Below are 22,373 nucleotides of genomic sequence, written 5' to 3' on the forward strand. Positions count from 1 at the left end.
TTGCAAGTTTCATTATTTCTAACTTTGAAAAAGCATTGTTGAATTGAATATTATTGTGAAGTACAACTTTGTGAATGCAAAGAACACTAATGCATTGTTAATAGTTTTATTTTCAAGTAAGCAACATAATATAACTGCTCTTGTCACGAAAATTCTTTAACATATATATTTTTCTATCTTTCAGAAATCAAACATGAATTCCCCAGGTATGTTTCATTTTATTATTTGATTTTGGAGGTGTTGAGTACAAGGTGACGGAATATGCACAAGTAATATAGTGCTATTAATTGCCACCATTTTCTCACATAATAATGTTCATGGATAAATGGTATCCAGGTCTTAGTCCTAAGAGTATAAAGTACGGCTGAACTACTTGATGTGATGGTCAGTAATGTATGAGGACTTGGTCAGTAATGTATGAGGACTTGAAAGTGTGGAGTTTCTGTTTTCCCCAGCAGTGAGAGAGTTTTTTCAAGAGCTGCCACCACCTCATTTTGTTCCCTGAGTAATAAAGGTTGTTTACTTAAGTGTCAACTGATCCTTATAGAAAATAGTCTGTGTGTGGTACTTATTGCCCCCTTAGGATGTTGTAGCAATGGGTGTAGTTCCTTTAAAGAGTGTAGTTAGCCTCATTCACTTAAGGTTAAGTAGTAGTACTGAGTGTAGTTGGTCCTCATCCCCTAATGGTGTAGAAACATTTGCTTTGTTCCTTATTCCTTTATTGTGTAGTTTCCTCCACTTACTTATTGTTGAGTAGCACTAATTGTAATTGGCCCTCATCCCCTTAAGGTATAGTAGTACCGGATGTAGTTGGTACTTGCTCCTTTGTCCTCGGTGTGGTGCAGTATTTTGTATTTGGCCCTAGTCCCCTCATTGTGATGCAGTATTTTGTATTTGGCCCTAGTCCCCTCATTGTGATGCAGTATTTTGTGTTTGGCCCTAGTCCCCTCAGGGTGGAGCAGTATTTTGTGTTTGGCCCTAGTCCCCTCAGGGTGGGAGTAGTACTGGGTATAATTGGCTTCTTTCATCTTAAGAGGAAGACATGCTGGGTGCATTCAGACTGTAGAAATGGTATAACTACGGACAGAGAATATTTGCTGGTATTTAAGGGCTTACACTCTGCTTTTAATGTGTTAAGCCCTTTTTCCTCTCTCTGTTACAGAAAAAGATTTCCCTCACAGTCTGACAATGATATCCAGTCAGATGTGCAGACAGATGTGGTACTGATTCTTCAGTTAATTCTTCTCAAGCTGAGTATTATAATCCTGAGGAAAGTGTTGGTCTCAGAAAAAGATGATTTTTTTTCTTGAGGAAAATCTAATAACAAAATGAGTGAATTATTTCAATGGGAGCAGAAATAAATCATTACGTTCCAGCATATATTTCCTGGTTGTACTTAAATTGGGTAATAGGCAAACTCAGCTTCACATGGATGGGAAGCCTGTTCCATGAGAGGGACAGTCGCTGGGACACATATCTCTCTCCAGCCACATTCTGTTAAGTCACAGACAAAACTCTGGTCCCTAGACCTTGTATTTCTGGTACTGTTTGACGTACGAATATGCAGGGGATTCATAAGTGTGCAGTTTGCAGATGGCTTGTAAGCCAGGCAGAGATTACCCCTCAGCAATTTGTAGGAGAATTTATTTTTTATTTTATTTTGTATTTATTTATCATTTGTTGACCGGGAAAGTCCGACTAGGTTCCACAGAGCCTGTTTTCAGCAGAGGCCCGGGGAGAAATGCTCCAGATGCATGTCTTTGGAATGTGGGAGGAAATCGGAGGAAACCCACGCAAAAACACAGGGAGAACATGCAAACTCCACACAGAAGGCACCCCAGCCAAGAATCGAACCGGAGAACCTCTTGCCGTGAGGTGACAACGTTAACCACTGTGCCACCCATGAAATGAGTTAAGGGAAAGGACTTTAAGTCACTGTATAAGGCAAGTTTGTTGCACCTTGTATCCTTTTTGTAAGTGACCTCTCAGGTCTCTGTAGTTGCTGCATATGCCTGGTTAAATACATACCAAAGGGAGCAATATACTGTGATTGGTCTGATAAGGGCAGAGTACAGTGGGATAATGATTTCTTCGGACCTAGATGTCATGGTGTTATAAGTTGCGCAACATAAAAGGTTTTCTTTACCATTGTGGCCACATGGTGGTCGAAGGTAAGGCTGCTGTCTGTGTATGTACCCAGATCCCTGACCACTGGGTCGACTCTTAGGGGCATATTATCAACTTTATAACTGGCCAGGATAGTTGACTTCCTAAATGGTACAGTTATATATTTCTTAGCGTTAAGTTGACACCATTTGCTAGTCAGAAATCTACTGTCTGCGGGTCGATAACCCCCAGCATACAATCATCTGCAAACTGTGTCAGCCAGAAACATTCAGTATTTGCTTCCATTTTAGAAAAGTAGATGCCAAAAAGAAGTAGGCCCAATACCAAGCCATGGGGGGACTTCAGTCATGACTGGCTACTTGCTGGAGGTGCCCTCACCTATTTTGACCTCCTGGGTTCTATCAGTGAGCCAGCTGGCTATCCAGCTTGTGATAAAAGGGTTTAAACATAATTTAAAGAACTTGTTTATAATGCTTGAGAGGGGTATTGTATCAAAAGCTTTGGCTAGGTCAAGGTAAGGTATGTGCACATCTTTTCTTAAAGAAAATTGAGTTATCCTTTGAAGTTCATTATACTGATTAATTTTCATTGCAGTGTACCACTTGTATGTTCTGCAGTTCTTTACATGTTTATAAGCCCTTGCCATATTTCTTCCACATTGCAAAGAGGTCAATTGGAAATCCTTTAAATTGCCTTTGTGGGTGACTGCCTGGGTGGGTGGGGTGGTTCCTGAGCTTTTTTGATGGGTTGGCAACCCATTCAGTATTAAACGTCTGTGCCTTGCACCCATTGACTGCTGTGAAAGATGCCTTGTTGGATTACTCTTATAGCATGAGAATGAATAACGACCTTTAATATATAGGAGCTAAGTCATTTGATTTGTTGGGAGAGAGATGGCTTTTTGTAGTGTTATGGTTGTAAGAACTAAATTCTCACCCCATCCCTACAAGACCCTGTTTGATGGTTCCCCTAACTTTAACAAATCATTTAATTTCTTGCACTGGGTGGAGACAGGAATTTCCAGGTAAGGAGAGAGACCTATGTCCCATTTGTGCCAGCCCAGCTTAATCAGTCTCTTCAGTTCCCTGTAGTGAGAGCTGTGTAGTAGGGGTGGGCCAGTTTGCAGTCTGCCCATCCCTTTGGGAGCTCCCCCTTCATTATGGTGGTTCTCTGAGCTCAACAACATGTTACTTCTCTGCAAGCCAATTCTCTAGCTTTTACACTTGCATAGTGACAGTATAGTCTTGACAGTTTTGAACTCTGTGAGTGTAACACTTAGTTTTTCCTCTAGGTGTTACCAAAGCAACAAACCAGAGCCACCTTCTTCCACACTCACCTCTTCCAGCACCCCAACTGCTAATCTAACTCTTTTATGGGTTTCAGTAAGTACTTCATCCCTGTACACCACAGTGCCAGCAAATGGTTTGAAGACTGATTTTAAGTAGTAGGATTATTTCTCAGTTGGCTTCATGAGTGGTGATAGGTTTTTAGAATCCGGTATGATCAAGTGTCTGAATGTACTAACTGTGATGTCGGAGTGGTTTCATAATCTTTAGGCATGCACTTGCCATGGACATTATCCTTTAAAGATTGTGTGTAAATGTGTTTTTGTGCCGTCTCCTTTAGCAGTAATTATGCTCTTGTCATCTTGTCATCTAAAGTGGACTTTCTGATTATAAAATATGCAGTTTTTATATTTGTGTTTCCTGTATGCTAAGCAGCTGTCCAACTACTTCCTGATTCATGAATTTTGATTTATGCAGTAACAGCTTGTAGTAGATTGGCATGTTTTCTGTAGTTTGCAGTAGATTTCAACTCAGTGATACAAACTGTAGCAGTCAGTCACTTTACTACACTCCTTAGGTTATTTTAAAACTAACAGTTTTCTGATGCATGAAAACTGACCACTGCTCCTAAAAAAGTTGGAAAGATGTATGTCAAGTTAGGATTTATGCAACTTAAACTGCTACTGTTTATCTACTTCTAACCAGGGAGGAAAAGCTGGCAGTTTTGCATCTTTACCCTTTAGTTAAGGCATCAAGGGTACTAGATAAATATTTGGAGGGGGTGGAGTACAAATCTAGTGCTTTGGTCGTTTACTGCACTGAACAATTTAGTTGTAAGGGTTCCATATCAGGGTTCCATTTTAAATTGGATTCTGGAAAATTTGCAACTTATTCCTCCATCTCCATCCTTACTTGATAGAGAAAAACATTGTGCTAAAGATATTTTGACTAATACACTTCTTTGCCTCCTCCCCTTCCTCAAATCTGGTTTTACATTGGCCAGGGTGCTTTCTGTGAGAAGTCTGCATGTCCTCCCTGCAGTCATGTGGGTTTCCTCAGGGTGCGCTTGTTTCCTCCCATGTTTCAAAGACAATGCAGTAGGTGGATTGGACACACTAAATTGGCCATAGGTGCGAGTGAGTGGTACAGATGAACTACCGTGGCAGGGCTAGCCACCCGGCGTGTAAACCTTGGCTAGAGATGATTGTCGCTGTTGAAAGTGACACCCTGACCCCATGCAAAAATGGGAAAAAGGGGTTGATGGATGGATTTAATACCCATACTTTTTTCTGCACCCCCCTTTTCTCACTTGAAAATCTCTCCATCTCAATACTGGAACTATAACATGCTAAGAGGAGAAGAGTCAGGGGTTTAGTTTTTAATGCAAATAAATTCCTACTTTTTGCCGTGCTTATTATTATTTCAGTTATTCTTTGCACTAGAGTTCATTTCTATTTATTAGTTATTCTTTGCACTATAGTTTATTTCTATTTATTAGTTATTCTTTGCACTATAGTTTATTTCTATTTATTAGTTATTCTTTGCACTATAGTTTATTTCTATTTATTAGTTATTCTTTGCACTATAGGTTCCATTATGAGGTTTTCCCCTCTTGCACTGCACTCTGTACAGCTCAGCACTATGTGCTTCTGTATGTTCGCTTGTGATGTCTTATGCATATTATATCAAATTTGAACGCAACAGCAATGCACTTCACAAAATTGACTCACTTCAATTTTTATCCATATACTACCTTTTTTGGGGTGGGCTGTATATGTCTAGTGTACCTTCTTTAGTTAAACTGCTGTGTAATGTATTTAATTTTCTTTTTAATGCCTGTTTGGTCAAATGTATTGTTTAATCTGTTTGCATCTTATTGTAAAATGTTTCATTTGTATTTATATTGTCATTCCTGACTTGGCCAGAACTGTGGCTGAAAAAGAGTCCTTGCACCAGTTCATTCAACCCGTAAACAAACATGAAATAAGTGTAAGAAGACAAAAGGAGGATAAGGGCCTTAGCTAGGATATGCTTGAACTGTGTAACTTCAGTTCTTACATTGCCAGACACCCCATGAAATTCAAAGCTGCTTACAGACTGTATGGTTAGCAGACATGCTAGGCTGTGGACTCAGCTCTTTCCAGAGCATGTAAAAGCAGTAATCGTAGATGCTGTCCTGGATAAGGAAATACAGTTTGAACTCAGAGCAGGTGTTTAAGAAGCCAGAGAAGAAGAAAACTGAAGGCCATCCAGGACCTTTTTCGTTCCCTACCATCTAGATATGACAAACTATCCAAAAAAAGGCTACTGTCTATAATTTCAGAGGAAATAAAATCCATGGCCATTTCTCCTGCTCCAAAAGATGATCACTATGTGATGCTCCTACAGTTAGAAGATTTTGACACTGTGAGCATTAAAAAGGGTACTAGAAAAAAGAAAAAAAAAAAAGAGCAGGGTTCTACTCGAGGCTTTTCCTACTCCAAAGGAAAGAATGGGCTTGGAGACCCATTCTGGATCTTTAACAACCTTTATTGAGTTATCATTCAAGACATAGGCAAACCATAATAGCATTTTTCCATTTACATACTTTATACATCATATATATTTTCTTTCCTTGTAGTAGCTATCATTAGCCCAGCATTACATAAATTACTGAATTCCTGCCTTCCCTTAAACCTCAATCCCTCCTCCTCCTGAAGATTATTCTGTTTTTATTGTTCCCAGAGTTTCCATTTATTTCTATGTAATTGTGCTCCTTCATTTTCTAAAGAAAACACTTCACTTTTTATCTCTTATAACATTCAGTACTTCAGATACAATTGATTTATATTTGATTTCCATTTTCTAGTAATTGCTTTTTTGGCAGCCAGCATAATAAAAGTTAATAAGGTCTTAGTATATCTAGGCAATTCAGATCCTGTAGCAAAGAGGACACCCCTGCCTGGGTCCTCTGTTCAAACAGAACTTACTGGAGAAGGAACCCTGCGACTTTAATTCTTGCCTCTGATACTTCATATATATCCTTCTAATTAACTTTACTGTTGTCTCAGGGAATACAAATGCTTCCATTGCTCTACTCACAGCTTACTCTGTAGAATGCTTTTTCTGCATCAGCACTCGGTGACCATAGTATTTTCCTGCATTCTGCTTCACTCTTGGATAATCATTGTTCTATTAATGTTATCAAATGTTTGCCTTCCCTCCACAAAATCACAATGATCTGTATCTATCAATTTTGGCAACACTGTTGCCACTCTTTTAGCTAGACTCAAATGCTTTATAACCATAGTTTAAAATTTAAATGGGTCTGTATGAAGCCTGATCTAATGGGTCTTTACTGTCTTTAGGTAATACAGCCACCACAACTGCTTTTCCGGGAGAAGTTTCTGAAGAATATCTGTTTTTTTTTTTTTTTTTTTTTTTTATCTCATGTCCTCCTATCTTTGTTAGTTGTAGATAGAGCCTCATCTATCTCTAACCTTGGCATAATTGAAACTTCATAAATATTTCCATTTGTGCTCTTTATTTTCGCATTTCTCTGATTTTATAAATTTCTACAAAATTTCTGAAATGTGTAATACAGCTAAAGGATCTCTGGTTATTTTTCTTGTTATATGCTTAAGTTTCGCAATAACCCTTTCAACTTTCTGTTGCTTTAATCATTGTGCTAAAAGTTGTTTGCTCTGGACTTAACAAAATAGTTGCTCAACTCCAATCCTAAGCATTTGCATATTATCTAGATACTCCATTCTTTTCTTTTTAGCACTCTGCATTTTTGTCTCTTGTTCTGTGAGATTCCCCTTATTCTGCAGTACTTGAACCTTGGTTAGTCCCTCTAAGCAAGTCCCATTACTTCTTAACCTCTCTTATTTCTACCCTATTTTAAACTGCATTTTTATTTTATCCCACTCAGTAGCTAGAACTTACTGAGATTGTTCTACCTTCTATAACAACTCTTGAAAAATTTCCACTACCTATTCCTTAAATTTCCCTCTTAACAGGTGGAAAAGTGTCGTCTCATTTTTACTTCATTAATCTGCATTAACACCTACAATAACATTGCCAGATTTGCCACTGCCTCCCCATATAAAACACATCACTGCAGAAATCTCCACTTCCTAGGATGGCTAGAGCTACCCCACCTGATTCAATACTTCCTTACCATTCTTGATCATCATGCCCCCATGCGCTCTATACGCATGAAATTCAGGACAGCACAATGGCTTACAAGTAACACTAAACAACTTATAATAAGTAGGAACAAAGCCTGGCTAAATGGCGAACTACTAAAGACTCACTTGACCACCTTAATTTCAAACAAAAAAGAAACACGACTAAACTAGCTATCATACAAGATAAAAAAACTTTTACACCCAGTTACAGATTTCCTCCCAACAACAACCACACAAATTCTGGAATTCTATTAACACACTACTATCCCCCGGCAAAGTTGAAACTCCCAGCCCACTAGGCTCCCACCCTGACTCTCCCTTACATACTGCAAATGCTTTCAATAACTTCTTTACTTCTACAATACTTAATCTAGCCAACCAACAAAGCCCTGACCCTGCTCTACCCTAACTGCACCCCACCACCATTTCATCTTAAACCCATACCTACCTCCTATATTCTTAACCTACTTCAAAAACTTAAACCTTCTACACCCTCAGCCGACAAAATCCCAGCAGAATATCTCCAGCTAGGAGCTAAAGCTATTGCCTACCCAATCTCTATACTAATTAACAGAACCATAAAAGAAAGTACTATACCTTCACTCTGGAAAATCTCCCACATCATCCCACTCTTTAAAGGGGGTGATTCTTTTGACTACTCTAACTACCGCCCTATTGCGCTGCTATCTCCTATAGCAAAAATAATGGAGAAATGCATCCACAAACAGCTACTTAATCACCTCTTATACAATAATCTCCTAGCAAACTGCCAACATGGATTTCGTCCCTACCATAGCACCACCACAGCCTTACTATCCTTTATTGACTCCATTAATAATAACCGAAACAACAATCTTCTTTTATCGGCCTTCTTTGTAGATCTGTCAAAAGCTTTTGACATGGTGAATCACCAACTACTCCTACATCGCTTAAAATCTCTTTCTCTTGATAGCACTGCTCTAAACTGGTTTACTTCCTATCTTCAAAATAGGAAACAAGCAGTGTTATGGAACAACAATCTTTCGGAGCTTCTACCTACCTCTCTAGGTGTCCCTCAGGGCTCCATCCTAGGTCCTCTTTTATTTTCCATCTTTATTAACGACCTACACCTTGTCGCACCTCTAACTACTTGTATTCAATACGCTGATGATACCACCATCATTTGTTCTGCCTCCAACCAAAATGACTTATACGACCTTACCCAAAAAACTTGTACTACCATAGAGCAATGGTTCTCTAATCACTGTCTTCTTCTAAACCCTTAGAAAACTAAACTTCTCCTCTTCTTACCTACACACCAATCCCCCTCTATTAACTTCTCTCTTACTTCTAACAATGGCACCCTTATCTCCCCTGACCAAACAACCAAACTCTTAGGCATAACTATTGACAACCAACTTAAATTTGACTTTCATATTAACTCAATCATAAAAGCAACTAATAGAAAATTAGGTTCTCTTTACAGAATCAAATCATTCTTAACTCCAGAAGCTAGAACTACCATAGCCAGAACACATCTTATCTCTACACTACTATATGCTTCCCGTATATATACTAACCTTTCTAAATATAACATCAATAAGCTTACATCAACCCACAATAACATTGCCAGATTTGCCACTGCCTCCCCATATAAAACACATCACTGCAGAAATCTCCACTTCCTAGGATGGCTAGAGCTACCCCACCTGATTCAATACTATCAGCTCTCTATAGCCCAGAAAGCCCTTCACCACCCTGATAATACACCTATGCTCTCCACCCTTATTAAGCCTTACAACAACCTAAAAAACCTTCGCTCGTCTAGTAAAATACTGATTCAAACCTCTCTATCTAAGAACACTGCAGGTGACTCTATATTTTCCAACTCAGTTGGTAAAATATGGAATCAACTTCCTCCCAACCTGACAACCCAAACCTCCTTCTCACTGTTTAAAACTAAACTAAAACACTACCTTACCAACCACTGGCTATGCTCCTGCAACTACCCAAGCTGATCTTTCTGCTCCTCACTACTCTTGCATACATCTTACTTTCTCCCAGCTCTAAGCTATTAGTGTTCTCAATTCTACTAAGAAATGCTCTCTCTAATCTTGTAACTATACCCTTCTCTATATTCTACTGCTTACTTTTAAACATCCTAGTGTATCCTGTCTTATTCTACCCATTCCAAAACTCAAGTAAAAGCTTTACCTCCTATTACCTTTATGTACTTTCCTCATATTGTCATTAAAATACCCAAAGTATTTCTGTGCTTGAAAATTCTTTATACTGTGTACATATTCTTCATGCTTTTTATTTTGAATTGTGTATTTACTTTTCTTTTCATGCGTGTAATGCCTTATGTATTGTGTAAATACTGTTTATTATCATGTTGTTAGATAGCGGAGCTTTTCTCCTCGGGCCTCCACTGAAAATGGACATGTATCCTGTTGGACTAGCCCGGTTAACAAATGTAAAATAAATAAAATAAAATAGTCTCCCATTTATTCATTAATTTGTGTTGCTGGTTGTCTTCCTGTTCATCTCCCAAAACCAGACTCTGGTTTAAGTCCAAGGTACTGCTAATTCTCCTATTTAACTCCTGTGCTTTTTTTCTATCTCTCAAGCATTTTCCTTTGGAACATTTAAAAAAGTTTCACTGGTAAAGTCCATCTATAAGCTTTGTCAGACTAATTAAGAAGTAGAGTCCCCTTCTGTTTGCTGGCTCACTTTTTATTGGGTAAATATTTCCTCCCGTCTGTTTTGCATCTGCCTTCTAACTCTACCATTTTTTTTGACAATGCTCCTCTTGAGAAGTCTCATACCTGACCCAGTGTTTTCTTCATTTCAACGTCTGATTTTTGCAGTTTTATCAGTTCATTTCAATAGCTAGTTAAAGTTTCTATTTTTTCTAGCTTTAAGTGAGTTGATGTACTCCTTCAGTGTTTCATTTATTTTATATTCACCTCTAAGAACATTTGATTTTTTTTCTTCTGAATTACTGGAAGCCATCACTTGTACCAAAGCTGAAGCTTGAAACAGCTGCAGGATTCTTCTCATCCATTGCTTTCTCTTCACCTTTTCTGTCTGATTTTCTTTTAGGTCTTCTAATTTTTTCATTGCTGGCACGCAGGCAATGTACGTTCTGGGCAGTAAATGCATTTTATTCAAGTTGACAACATCACTGGCGCTCGTGTTTCTTTTTTCACATTGGGAGAAATCTAATCAAGCTGTTGATCAGTACACAGTCATCTTGGAAGTCCTGAACACTGAGCATGTTTCTGGTGGTTCCAAAATTCAAGATGCTGTCTCTATTGAATGTCTTGCCACACTAATACCTCCACAAGCCTTTACGGTGCTATTAGATCTTAAGGATGCCTGTGCATCCCTATAGCAAATGGGGGCAGGCAGTTCCTAAAGCTGGAGGCAGTGGTCTCACACTGCCATTTGACTTTCCTGTGCTTTGTATTGTCTTGTTTACTGTATCCAGGGTATTTACTAAGTGCCTAGCCCTAGTCCATTGCTTTTTGTAGGAAAAGAGACCTTCACATCTATCTACATCTGGATGCTTGCCTCATCCATGCTTCCTTGAGGGGGGGGGGGCTGTAAAGGGCACTGTGACTGATTTTCATGATATATAACTGTCCTAGAACCTCCAAGAACTTAGTTACAGCCAGCAACCTTCTTGGAAGTATTTATAGACAAGGACAGGCACAAGATCCTCATTTTAACACAATCAACTTTGCTTGTTTCAGCAGTCTTACTGCTAGAGAATTTCTTGTTGTACATGGCCTAAATTTCCCTGGCAAGTTTGCACATATGTAGACTGCAATGGTGTCACCATACGTATTTCTTAGAGCATTCCATTTCTGCCTTATATCAAGAAGGAACTTTCTTGGTGAGGGAGAACCATTCATGCTACCCCAATATGTGGACCTTCTAGCCTAGAACAGGGGGTTGGTCATTCACCCACATTTGCGGACTCTAAGGCCATCAGTTTGGATGATTTATCACTTATCCTTTCCAGCCACGAGTTTTCTAAGGACATAAACATCTTATGGGAAGCCCAGCATGAGGCAGTCTTGTATAGCAACTTGTAAGAGGTTGCTGATGAGAGAGGGCAGGACCCACTATCAGCCAAGATGTCCCTGGGCCTTGTCTCCAGACCTATTTAAAGCAGTTACCATGTTCATCTGTCAGGATACAAGCTTCAGCCATATGTGCTTGTCTGCTAAAAGAATACCCACTTTTCTGCCATTTGCCTATGAAATAGTTTCTAAAAGGAGTTCTGCATCTGTGACCCCACCCATTTTTTTTTCAACCTAGAAAACATAACTTTTCTAAAACACAAAACTAACACTCCCTCCTTTTGAGACGGCTGCTTTCACTCCTGTCAGGTTTTTATCTTGAAAGACTGCTGTTTTGGCAACCTTGATAAACCTTAGAAATGCAAGTTTTCTCGTGTAGTGAATATATTCTGGTGTTCCACAAAGGATGGGGGTCTTCCTGCATTCCATGCTTTTCTTCATGCCAGCATTGATTATAGAACTGCCACTAAATCAATCAATTAATTTGCCAATGTTTTTCACCAAAAAACAAGTGGAGAAAAGAATTCATTCCCTAGTTGTGCAAATGCAGTTGAATTCTTCTTTGACAGGACAAAGCAATTTAGAAAGTCTGACTGACTCTATAACATTTGCAAAAGGAAGAAAAAGACTGATCAGCAAACTATCTCAAAGTGGATTGCCCACGGTGTTCCATTTTTTTGTAGTCAATATGGAAAGCATTTCTAACAGTGAGAGCTTTCTTCAGCAGGTCCATTGCTACTGCCGCAACCTTTCTTAGAGGTGTAGCAACGCAGACCATAATGGAAGCAGCTAGCTGGTCATCTGTCTATACTTATGCCAAATATTACAATTTAGGCAGCATCTTCAGAGCTCCAGCAAGTTTTGCCATGGCCATATTGTAGGGCCTTGAGTCTACTGACCATCTACAGGTCAGCCACCACCTTTTCCATAAGCTTTGGGAGTTATCACCTTAATCAGTTTTGCGACAGTGAATTACATAGAAAATAGTACAGCTTTTTACGAACTTTCCGTAAATGCAGATGTTGAAGTATATTCATTGTAGTCCCCTCATCCCCAATGTTGCTTCTCTTTAGGTTGGGATAGTACCCAAGTTACGCTTCTTTTCCCCTCTCCCATGGATTGGATAACTCCCCTTCAAGAGGTAAGCTGACTCTGCAAGTGCAGACTTTTGGGGGACATAATTGTGGGTCATCCATTTGTGGATCATGCTGGGGCTCCCCAGAAGCTATTCCTGGAAATGCTAAAGGCGAGAATGACCTGAAGATTGCAAAAGCCTTCATATCTGTCTCCTTGATCATACCACGAGTACTTGCTTATCAATACTTCAGTTAATTTACTGATTGCAGTTTAACTGATCTAGTGGGTAATTCATAAGCACCCATTTCAGCCACTGCTTGAGGTACACAGTCATATGCTTGGTTACAATAAATAATCATCGGTTACACTGGACAAACATGTTGATGTGTTCACTTTTTTCTAAAGCAGGTGAGTTTGCAGGCATTAGCTTATTTCCAGATTATACATTGCACTGCATTAGTACAAAATGCAAGTAGACTGAGGTTCTTCAGAACATGGTTTAGTTATGAGTGCAATTATCCATGTTTTTTAGTAACTTTTTAGATCATTCTGTACAGAATTTTCATATTAGTGTCTGTTTTCTCTTTCTAGCATCCAGTCCTGTTGTTGGTAATTCTACTCGAACCAGCAGCTTTACTTTAGTTGGCTCTCATAAAATCACTATGGATTCTTTGGGCAAGAATAAATTTCCTCTGGACAAGGTAAAACTCCTTTTAAGTAAAAATCAAAATGTCAAATACAAGTTTTAGAAGGAATTTTTTTGCAACTGCCCTATTTGAAAGAGGTGAAAATGTTTACCTTATACCCCGTGAACTTGCTTTGTGCCCTAGCCACTTGATGTGTCTCTGTGCACTGCCGTTTCAGACATTTGTGTTTCAGACCAGCATGACAATATATGTTAAAGCAACAGTAAAATGCATATATACACACACACCACATCTGTTAGGATTTGCTTTAAGCAGTCTCTGTCTGTCAACAGGCAGCATTCACAAACGCAACAAACAATTCAAAGTGGCCCTCATTAGAAGGCCTATACTGTAACAGCCCCATCACATTACATTTTACCAAGGAGTATTACTTGTCTCTCTCTACTGCAAAAATCCAAGGCTGTACAGCTAGCCAGCCTGATGGCAGAGGAGCAGGGTACATGCTTGCAATGTTAGCACGACAGGAAACTGTTGGGCTGGCTTGGGAAGGCTTGAGCAGCCATTGTCTGTCTCGCCTACCTTTGGGGGGGAGGACATGGATTTCTGCAGGACGATGCCACTCTCTAGTGTTGGCTGGGGAAGAGCATTAGTGTATTGCAAAAGCATGCATTTGCATAGAGAAGAGAATGGACAGTGACAAGTTATGGTGCGGAGTGACAATCGATGCCTGCCCCTCCTCTCTGGAAGTATAGGGCAGATTAAAAATTCCTGCACTTAGGTGCTGATAATGCAGGGTTGGAATCCCTCACTGTCCTCCTCTGCCCACTGAAGATGGCTGAATGCACTGCCAGCTGTGCTCCTTAGTTGGTTGGCCTTCAAAAACGGGGTCTGGGGAGGGACAGAGAGGCAGTGACTCCTCATTTATTATTTTATTAACCGGGAAGGTAGGCTGTCCCAGAGACACTTTTCTGCCATGACCCAAGCCAGTCACATAAAAGCAGTGTAAAAAAACACAAACTGAATGTAAAATAGAATGCAGAAAGTGATTCTGAAGTGTAAGCTTTGTAGGTTACACACAGTATATGAAATCTGCAAAATAATAGAAACTGAAATGCTTAGTCAAACTCTGTATTTGCAATGGGATAGTTTTCCAGTATTCTTCCACAGACATATGCAGTAGGTGGATTGGGCACTCTAAATTTAGCCATAGGAGGGAGTGAACATGTGAGTGTGTGGTGTGGAAGAACTGCTGTGGCAGGGCTAGTCACCCGGTGGTGTAAACCTTGCCTCTAGATTGTCACTGTTGAAGTGACATCTCCATCCCCATGTGCAAAAATGTGGAGAAAAGAGCTTGTAGATGGATTAATTTGTTTTGAATGCTTCTTGCATGTCAAAATGTCACTTGGGTCAGACTGCGGAGATGTGATGGCCTGGAAGTGTAAAAGCAGACTACTAGCTTCACACTCATGGATAAGAAAGGCAGTTCCAGCAAGAGTCCTTGTAGGATTGATACTTTTGGTAGAATTCCCTCTAAATACCCAGATAGAACAGTCTTGTGTCATGATTTCCTTATTCAGCCCACTCATTTTCTCCAAGGAAGTACCTTTACTGACCTTTTGTTGTTAATGTAAAAAAAAAAAGATGATTCCAGTACTACATAATGTGCAAGTGGGCTGCCTATTGAGATGTTGGCACTTATAATGCTGAATGCCACACACAAAAAAAACAAAAAAGAAAAACTATAAATGCAGGAGAAGAGCGAATATGGATTATCACTCTTTTCCTTCAAACATTTTTTTCTTTCTTTCAGAGGGACAAGCTCCTATGCATGCACCATTTCCCAAACTTGTATAGATGCACCATCTAAGATTGCTAAACCTCTGATAAAAAGGAATATTCCAGGAAATGGCAATCTCAGACTTAGTATGTCCGAGTCCTGGTTTTTGACCATTCAGCTTCCATATTATGGGACTTGACCATCCAGACGGTTACCATGTAGTAGGCTAACAAATAGCAAAATCTTGTTAGTAGCCATGCATTCATTTTTATTGATTCTTTACATGGATAACTCTTAAAGTAGTCCGTACACGTTGGATTCCTGTTTCAGGCAGTGATGCTAGCTTTACTGGAATATCAGCACATTCCCAGAGTAAAGATGCCATCTGGCTGTGCTATCTTTAGTTCTTCCGTACCACAAGATTATCATACCATTCCATGTTCGCATTTGTCAGTGCAGTGGCTCTCCTTGTACTGTTGTACTCCAGAGCTGGCAGATAAATACACTTTTGAGGACCTTTCTCTGGTTATTTTCTATAGCTTGGTTGCCGTTTTGGGATAGGGTCAGTATTTGCTATATTTAGCATGATGTTCTTTGTGTTTCACTGTTGCAGTCATCACACTTGGGTTATCCTGCTAGGGGTAGCCCTCAGTCGGCCCGAATGTCAGAGGTTTCGTATTTCTGCGTCTGTTGATGTTACTTCAGGACTGATGTCATGTTGTCAGTGGTATAAAAACAGGCAGCTGACACCATTACATCAGTCTTATTTGTTGAGGAGCCTGAAGCAGAAGCAGTTTGCACGATTGCCGGTAGGCCACTACCTGAGTTTTCATTTCCGAAATTGAAGTTGAAGTCTTCTAAAGCCAAGTACCCCATTGGAGATCCTTTTTTCTTGCTCTAACCAATGTCAGAAAAAGTTAACAATTGTCTTGCTTGAGGAACGCAAATACCACACCGAGATTTCCATTCTTACTGCGTCACCTGTTTAGGCCCAGCCCACGACGTACCTCGCTGCTGGTTTTATGCTTTGTTCAATGCCCAAACTATTTGTTGTCGGGCCCTTATTGTAGCTACATACTTTTGTTCTCAATCTCCGTATTCCGAAATTGCATCAGTAAGCCATCTGACTACCGATCTTCTGAAAAAATGTAAGGGTAAAGACAGAGACAGACCGCACAGGTCCAAAACTGCTGCTGCGTTTCCGTTAAGCTAGTCGCCAGTTTGGTACTCAGTGAGGTGCTTTCGCAGCCCCTGATGCTCACTTCGATGGATTTACTGAGACCCGTTCAGAGTCCGATATGCCATGAGACTGTTAGACTACGGAACCTGCGGATGTTTCTACTTTGGATGGGTCCGTAGCCGCTGTGCAGGCACCGGCATCTGAGGAAGTTCTTTGCACTACCGATATTCAACATAAACTGACTTCTTTTGCATCTTCAGTTCTTTCTAAAACTACCGAGTTTCTAACACCAATGACCCTAACTCAAGCGACTGCTTCTTTGCCACAATCACAGATGCTTAAAATGGCGAAAGACCTTATCATGCTGATTAGGGGAAGCCAGCCTTCCCCTGCTAAAAGGAAGAGAGACTTGTCCCCAGCAGCTTTATCTAACCAAGAGTCAGACGGCTTTGAGGTTTCTGATTATGAAGACATGCCCTTATCTGCCTATGAGGATTCAGATGCAGAGGAATCCATTCCTTCTGCCTCCCCTCCAGAGGATTTTTCTTTTGGTGAAGCCCTACATACTTTGAGGGAGCATTTCCATTGGGAATGCCAGGATTATCATCAGTCCACAAAGAGACTCTGGGAATTTTTAGATTTACCACAGCACAGACCCTTGGCTATCCCTCCTGTTCTGGATGCTGTGGATGATGTCTTTATGGAATCCAGTCTAACTCCTGATACTTTACCCCCTGCTCCCAGGAAACCTGACAGGTACTACAGAGTCCCTGACACACTCAAATTTATTTTGAAAACTCCTACTGCTGACCCAGAGGTCATCTCCCAAGGAGCTAAAGGAATAAAGGCAACTACAGCTAAGAATCCCACCCCCTCGGACAGGGATTCCCGAGCTTTAGACAGATGGGTTAAAAAAGTATACACCTCTGCAACTCTTGCCATTAGAGCATTAAATTTTCAGTTTCACATGCTGAAATACTAGCAACATACTATGGAACTTATTTAGCAAAAATTATCTACCTTCCCTGACTGTGCAGAAAATAAAGAATTACAGGAGCTTATGCATTCTGCAAGCCAAGTCAGCAAACATACCCTGCAATGTGAGTTTGACGCCCTAGAAGCATCTTGCAGGGCAGCAGTCACAGGTTCTGTACTTAGAAGGCATGCCTGGCTTAAGGAGAAGACCTTGCCTAGCTATGTCAAATCAAAATTATTGGACACACCTCTGAACAAGGACACCAAAGCAGAAGAGGTTTTAAAAAAGATGGAAGAAAAAGCTAAGTCTATGCAGACAGTCAAAAATTTTTTGCAAGTGCAGCCTCCAAGATTCAGTAGGCATTGCCCCTCAAAACATTGGTCCTTTCCAGCCCCCTCAAGGCCACCTCAAACTAGACCTAGGGGAAACAGACCCATCCAGACTACAGTCTCAGGGTATGCAGAGGTCTAAGCAATGGAGTACCTCCACTTCTAAAACAGTTAGTGCTAAGCCACCCCCTTATGGAAAGAATTCACAATGACTTCTCAACTCCTCCTCTCACTTCTGCCCAATTGCTCGTGACCCTAGGAGGAAAACTTGCCCACCATGCAAAAAACTGGCCCTCCATCACCAACGATCGATGGGTCCTCAACATAGTATCCCAGGGCTACAAATTTATTTCCACATGCTGCCAACCCCAAAAGGGTTCCCAGACCTTCCTCCAAACTAGTGGGCAGAGGCACAAAACCAAGTTCAGTCCCTGCTCTCCATAAGGGCAATTCAGCCTTTTCCTGCAGAACAGATAGACCAAGGTTTTTATTCCAGACTTTTCATGGTACCCAATAAAGAGGGCACCTGGCGCCCATTCTTAGATCTATCCATTCTAAACACCTTTCTGGTGGTACCAAAATTCAGAATGCTCACCCTACAGCAGCTTCTCCCTATGCTGTCCAAAGATGCCTGGTTAGTCACCCTAGACCTAAAGGAGGCCTATCTGCACATCTTAATCAGGGACTCCTGCAGGAAATATCTACGTTTCAGGGCAGGATCTATGCACTATCAGTTCCCTGCAATTCCCTTTGGCTTATCCACTGCTCCCAGAGTTTTTGCAAAATGCCTGGCTCCAGCCATTGCCTATTGCAGACAGAGAAATATTCAGATTTGCCCCTACTTGGATTCAGGCAGACAGGAAAAGCTGTTGCAGCACCTTACATTTGTAAAGGACCTTCTAACCTCCATGGGTACACTATCCACGAAAAGAAATCCAAACTAGTCCCCAGTCAAAAAAATTGTATTCCTGAGAGCAAGCTTGGACACAGCATCCCAGATGGTATTCCTTACTCCAGAAAAACAAGCTTATCTGACAGGCTACTTTTCTCAAATGGCCACCAGAACCCAGTTATCCACAAGGAAAATCCTGCAAGCTCTAGGGTTCATGACCTCCTGCATTCTACTAATTCCATATGCCAGACTGCATATGAGGAAACTGCAATGGTACTTAAGTCTTTGGTGTCAACATTCTCAGGTCCTGGAAACTATCATACCTTGTCTAAGGAAAGAGTTCCTTTGGTGGGCAGCACCATGCAACCATAACAGGCTTCCCTTTACACAACCCACCGCCACCCAGACCCTAACCACAGATGCTTCAGACTATGCCTGGGGTGCACATCTAGACGGCAAGTGCATTCAGGGCCACTGGAGCCCAAATCAAATTAATCTGCACATCAACCAAAAAGAGATGCTAGCTGTTTAGCATGTTCTGACAGCTTTCCGATCCCTACTCTCTCTCCGGGGTCTTTACTAAACAAAACCAACACCACCACAGTGATGTGGTACATCAACAAAGCAGGGAGGAACCCACTCTTACCCACTCTGCAGGCTAGCCATGACCCTTTGGAACACGGCCTTATCCATGCATATTCACATGCAAGCTCAGTTTCCTGCCAGGCAACCAAAACTCTCTGGCAGCCAACTTGAGCAGAAATCCAACCACAACACCTTCAGTCTTGTGACCCAGAAATGGGGTACCCCGAAAGTGGACCTATTTGCCTCCCCATACAACCACCAGCTCAGCAAATTTTGCACCAGGGAACCTCACAGCAAGGCCTGGATAGTGGATGCCCTATCCTTCCAGTGGGCAAACCTCTCAATCTATGCCTTTCCCCTATACCTCTTACAAGAGTATTACTCAAGATTAGTGAGGAAAGACCAAGGGCAATCCGGATTGCCCCAGACTGGCCACACCAACACTGATACCCACTTCTGTGCAGTCTGTCACTGGTGCCTCAATGGCACCTCCACCAGATCCCAACTCTCCTGACTCAGCAGGTGGGACAGTTCTTGCATCCACAATTGCAGACCCTGAACCTTGCAGCCTGGCTTATTCCTTGACTTCTCCTCCAGTGGCCAGCCTAAGCAAGCAGGTACTGGATGTCATACTTGAAGCCAGATGACCCAGTACTAGAAAATCCTATGCTAACAAGTGGAAAAGGTATTGTTCCTGGATCCAGACTAAAGGAGCGGATCCAGCACAGCCCTCCTTACCTCTCATCCTGGATTACCTAGCAGACCTACTCCACAGGGGCCTATCCTTCTCTTCCATTAAGATTCATGCCTGTGCCATCTCTGCTCTTTACAGCACTGAGCCACTTCTCTTCTCACACCCTCTCATCAGGCAGTTCCTGAGAGGGGCTAACAACTTAAAGCAACCAAGAAGAGCCCCTACCCCTGCTTGGGACCTTAACTTTGTGTTGGAAAAGCTCATGCTACCCCCCCTTTGAGCCTGCAGCGTCAGCAGAGTTAAAATTCCTCTCTTGGAAAACAGCCTTGCTTCTGAAGGCCATCACTTCAGCTAGAAGAGTGTCTGAGCTACAAACACTTATGGCTGTGGAACCCTTCATCATTTTTCATGCTGACAGGGTCTCCCTCAGGACTAACCCAACTTTCATGCCTAAAGTGGTGTCCACTGTGGCTCTCAACCAATCTGTCCATTTGCCCACCTTTTTTTCTTAATCCACAAAATAAGAGGGAAAGGATCCTGCATTCTTTAGATGTGCACAAACTGCTCAGATTGTACCTTGATTAGGACTAAGCCCTTTAGGAAATTTGACTAGTTACTAGTCAGCTTTGCACCAGGGGCAGAGGGCAAGGCCATATCAAAACAAACCATCTACAAATGGATAGCACACTATCCATTTCTGTTACAAACACCATGGGAAACCCACCCCCTGAGGGGGTCAGAACACATTCCAGTAGGGCAACTTCAACCTCTACAGCCTTTTTCAGAGGAGTCCCTACCAGGGACATTCTGGAAGCTGCAACTTGGAGTTCTGTTCATACCTTCACCAAGCATTACCACCTGCCTCTCTTTTTCCAAATCCAGGGTGGGCTTTGCAGCCTCAGTCCTGCAGGACATACTAGCCAGCCCGAACTCTTCTTGACTGCCTCCACCCATTTTTCAGCTTTGGGAATCAACCCAAGTGTGATGACTGCAGCAAAGAAACACAATAAGAACATAGTACAGTTGTGTACACTTACCATAAATGTAGATGTTCGAGTGTATTCACTGTTGCAGTCCTGGTTTCCCACCCTCCAGCCCCCTTCTCTCTCTCTCTCCCTCACTCTTTGCAGGGATATTGGTATTTACTTTTTACTGGTGGTGTTTTTCCACCATAACTTAGCTCCCTATTTGGGGGCTCCTGACATTTGGGGCAAGAAAAACTGATGTAAAGGCGTTGGCTGCCTGTTTTAATACCACTGATGACCTGACGTCAGTCCTGAAGTGACAGCTACCGACGCAGAATTACTAAGCATGTGGTATTTGGGCCGACTGAGGTCTACCCCTGGCAGGATAACCCAAGTGTGATGACTGCAACAGTGAATACACTCAAACATCTACATTTATGCTAAGTGTACACAGCTGTACTTTATGTCCACCCTAGAAAATGTCACGAAGTGTGCAGGTAAAAAGCAAATTCCACACATACTTATAAATCCAACGAGTCTTCTTTTTGGGATCTTCTCAGCATGTTGCCTCCTGTAACATTTTTGCCAATTTTATTACTAAGACACAGCAGTGAGGGAAGTCGACCAACCAGGCTTATCTAAACAAGAAAAGGCTGGATGCCATTCCCCAGCAGCCCCCCATGTCGAACAGCTCACAGGTGTCACTCATTTTGGACGTCCCTGTGAAAAAGAGGAGGCTCTTAGGAGAAGCAGTATCACAAGAAGGAAAGCAAGACGACTGCAGAAATCATAATTATCCTGTTGGTCTGGTTGGCTTCAAGGACATCAGATCAGGCCATATGCTTTTGTACCCCACTCCATCACATCTGCAGGTATCAAGGTCTCTGGTAATGTGTCTCAAGAGTTTTACTATGCCTTCACTTTGTGGCATGTCTGACTGTGCTAAAGACTGTACTTCCCAGAGACAAGGTTCCCATGATCATTTACCACTGGAGAGGGAGGTGCTTGCGTGGTACTTTGTGCATGAAAAGATCTGCAGCCATGAAGTGGAGCTTCAGGATTCATGCTCATGTCTCCTGGCTTCCAGGTGACCTCCCACTCCGAATCAAGGATCCAGATATCCAAATTGCAGACGTCTGCCATTCCAGTTCCATTGCTGCCATCTACTAGTCCAGCCTCTGGTGATTCTCCCCACTCCCAGTCTTTCCTCCAAAGACCGTTTTGAGCTAGCCAAGAACTTGCTTTCCTTTATGCAGGGACTGCAGGCCAGAATTGACCAGCTGTCTGTGCCTGGGCTCCTCATCTCCCCAGAAGAGAAAGAGGGAACTGTCCCCCACCACTGTATCAGGCTCATTTGATTCAGAGGCAGAAAACCTGGACTACAGATTTTAGATGTTTTCACCTCTGGGATGCACCACTAATGATGAGTACAACATGTCCTGTGGCACTTCTGAGAGTAAGAGGAGAAAGAAGAAACTCTCCCTTGCCACTGAGGCAGACTCCTCTCTTTCCAAAAAGAAAGATCTGGCATGTATATCCTAGATATCTTTCCTTCTAGGGTGTAACACTGCTTAGGAGGGCACCCTGTCCTCTGTC

General features: G+C 41.6%; 1 protein-coding gene across 4 annotated transcripts in view; it reads left to right on the forward strand.

The window, feature by feature from the left end:
- Positions 1–22,373, forward strand: part of LOC122809727 (anillin-like) — a 1,124,352-nt gene that overhangs the window by 921,307 nt on the left and 180,672 nt on the right. For all 4 annotated transcript variants that reach the window (XM_044081431.1, XM_044081433.1, XM_044081432.1 and 1 more), the window contains exons 18-19: positions 185–206; positions 13,324–13,433. In XM_044081431.1, the coding sequence (XP_043937366.1) occupies positions 185–206; positions 13,324–13,433 (132 nt within the window). The remainder of the gene's footprint in view (positions 1–184; positions 207–13,323; positions 13,434–22,373) is intronic.

This window comes from Protopterus annectens, chromosome 8.part0 (genome assembly GCF_019279795.1).
Source record: "Protopterus annectens isolate FY-2018-M chromosome 8.part0, PAN1.0, whole genome shotgun sequence".
NCBI classification, from domain to species: Eukaryota; Metazoa; Chordata; order Ceratodontiformes; family Protopteridae; genus Protopterus; species Protopterus annectens.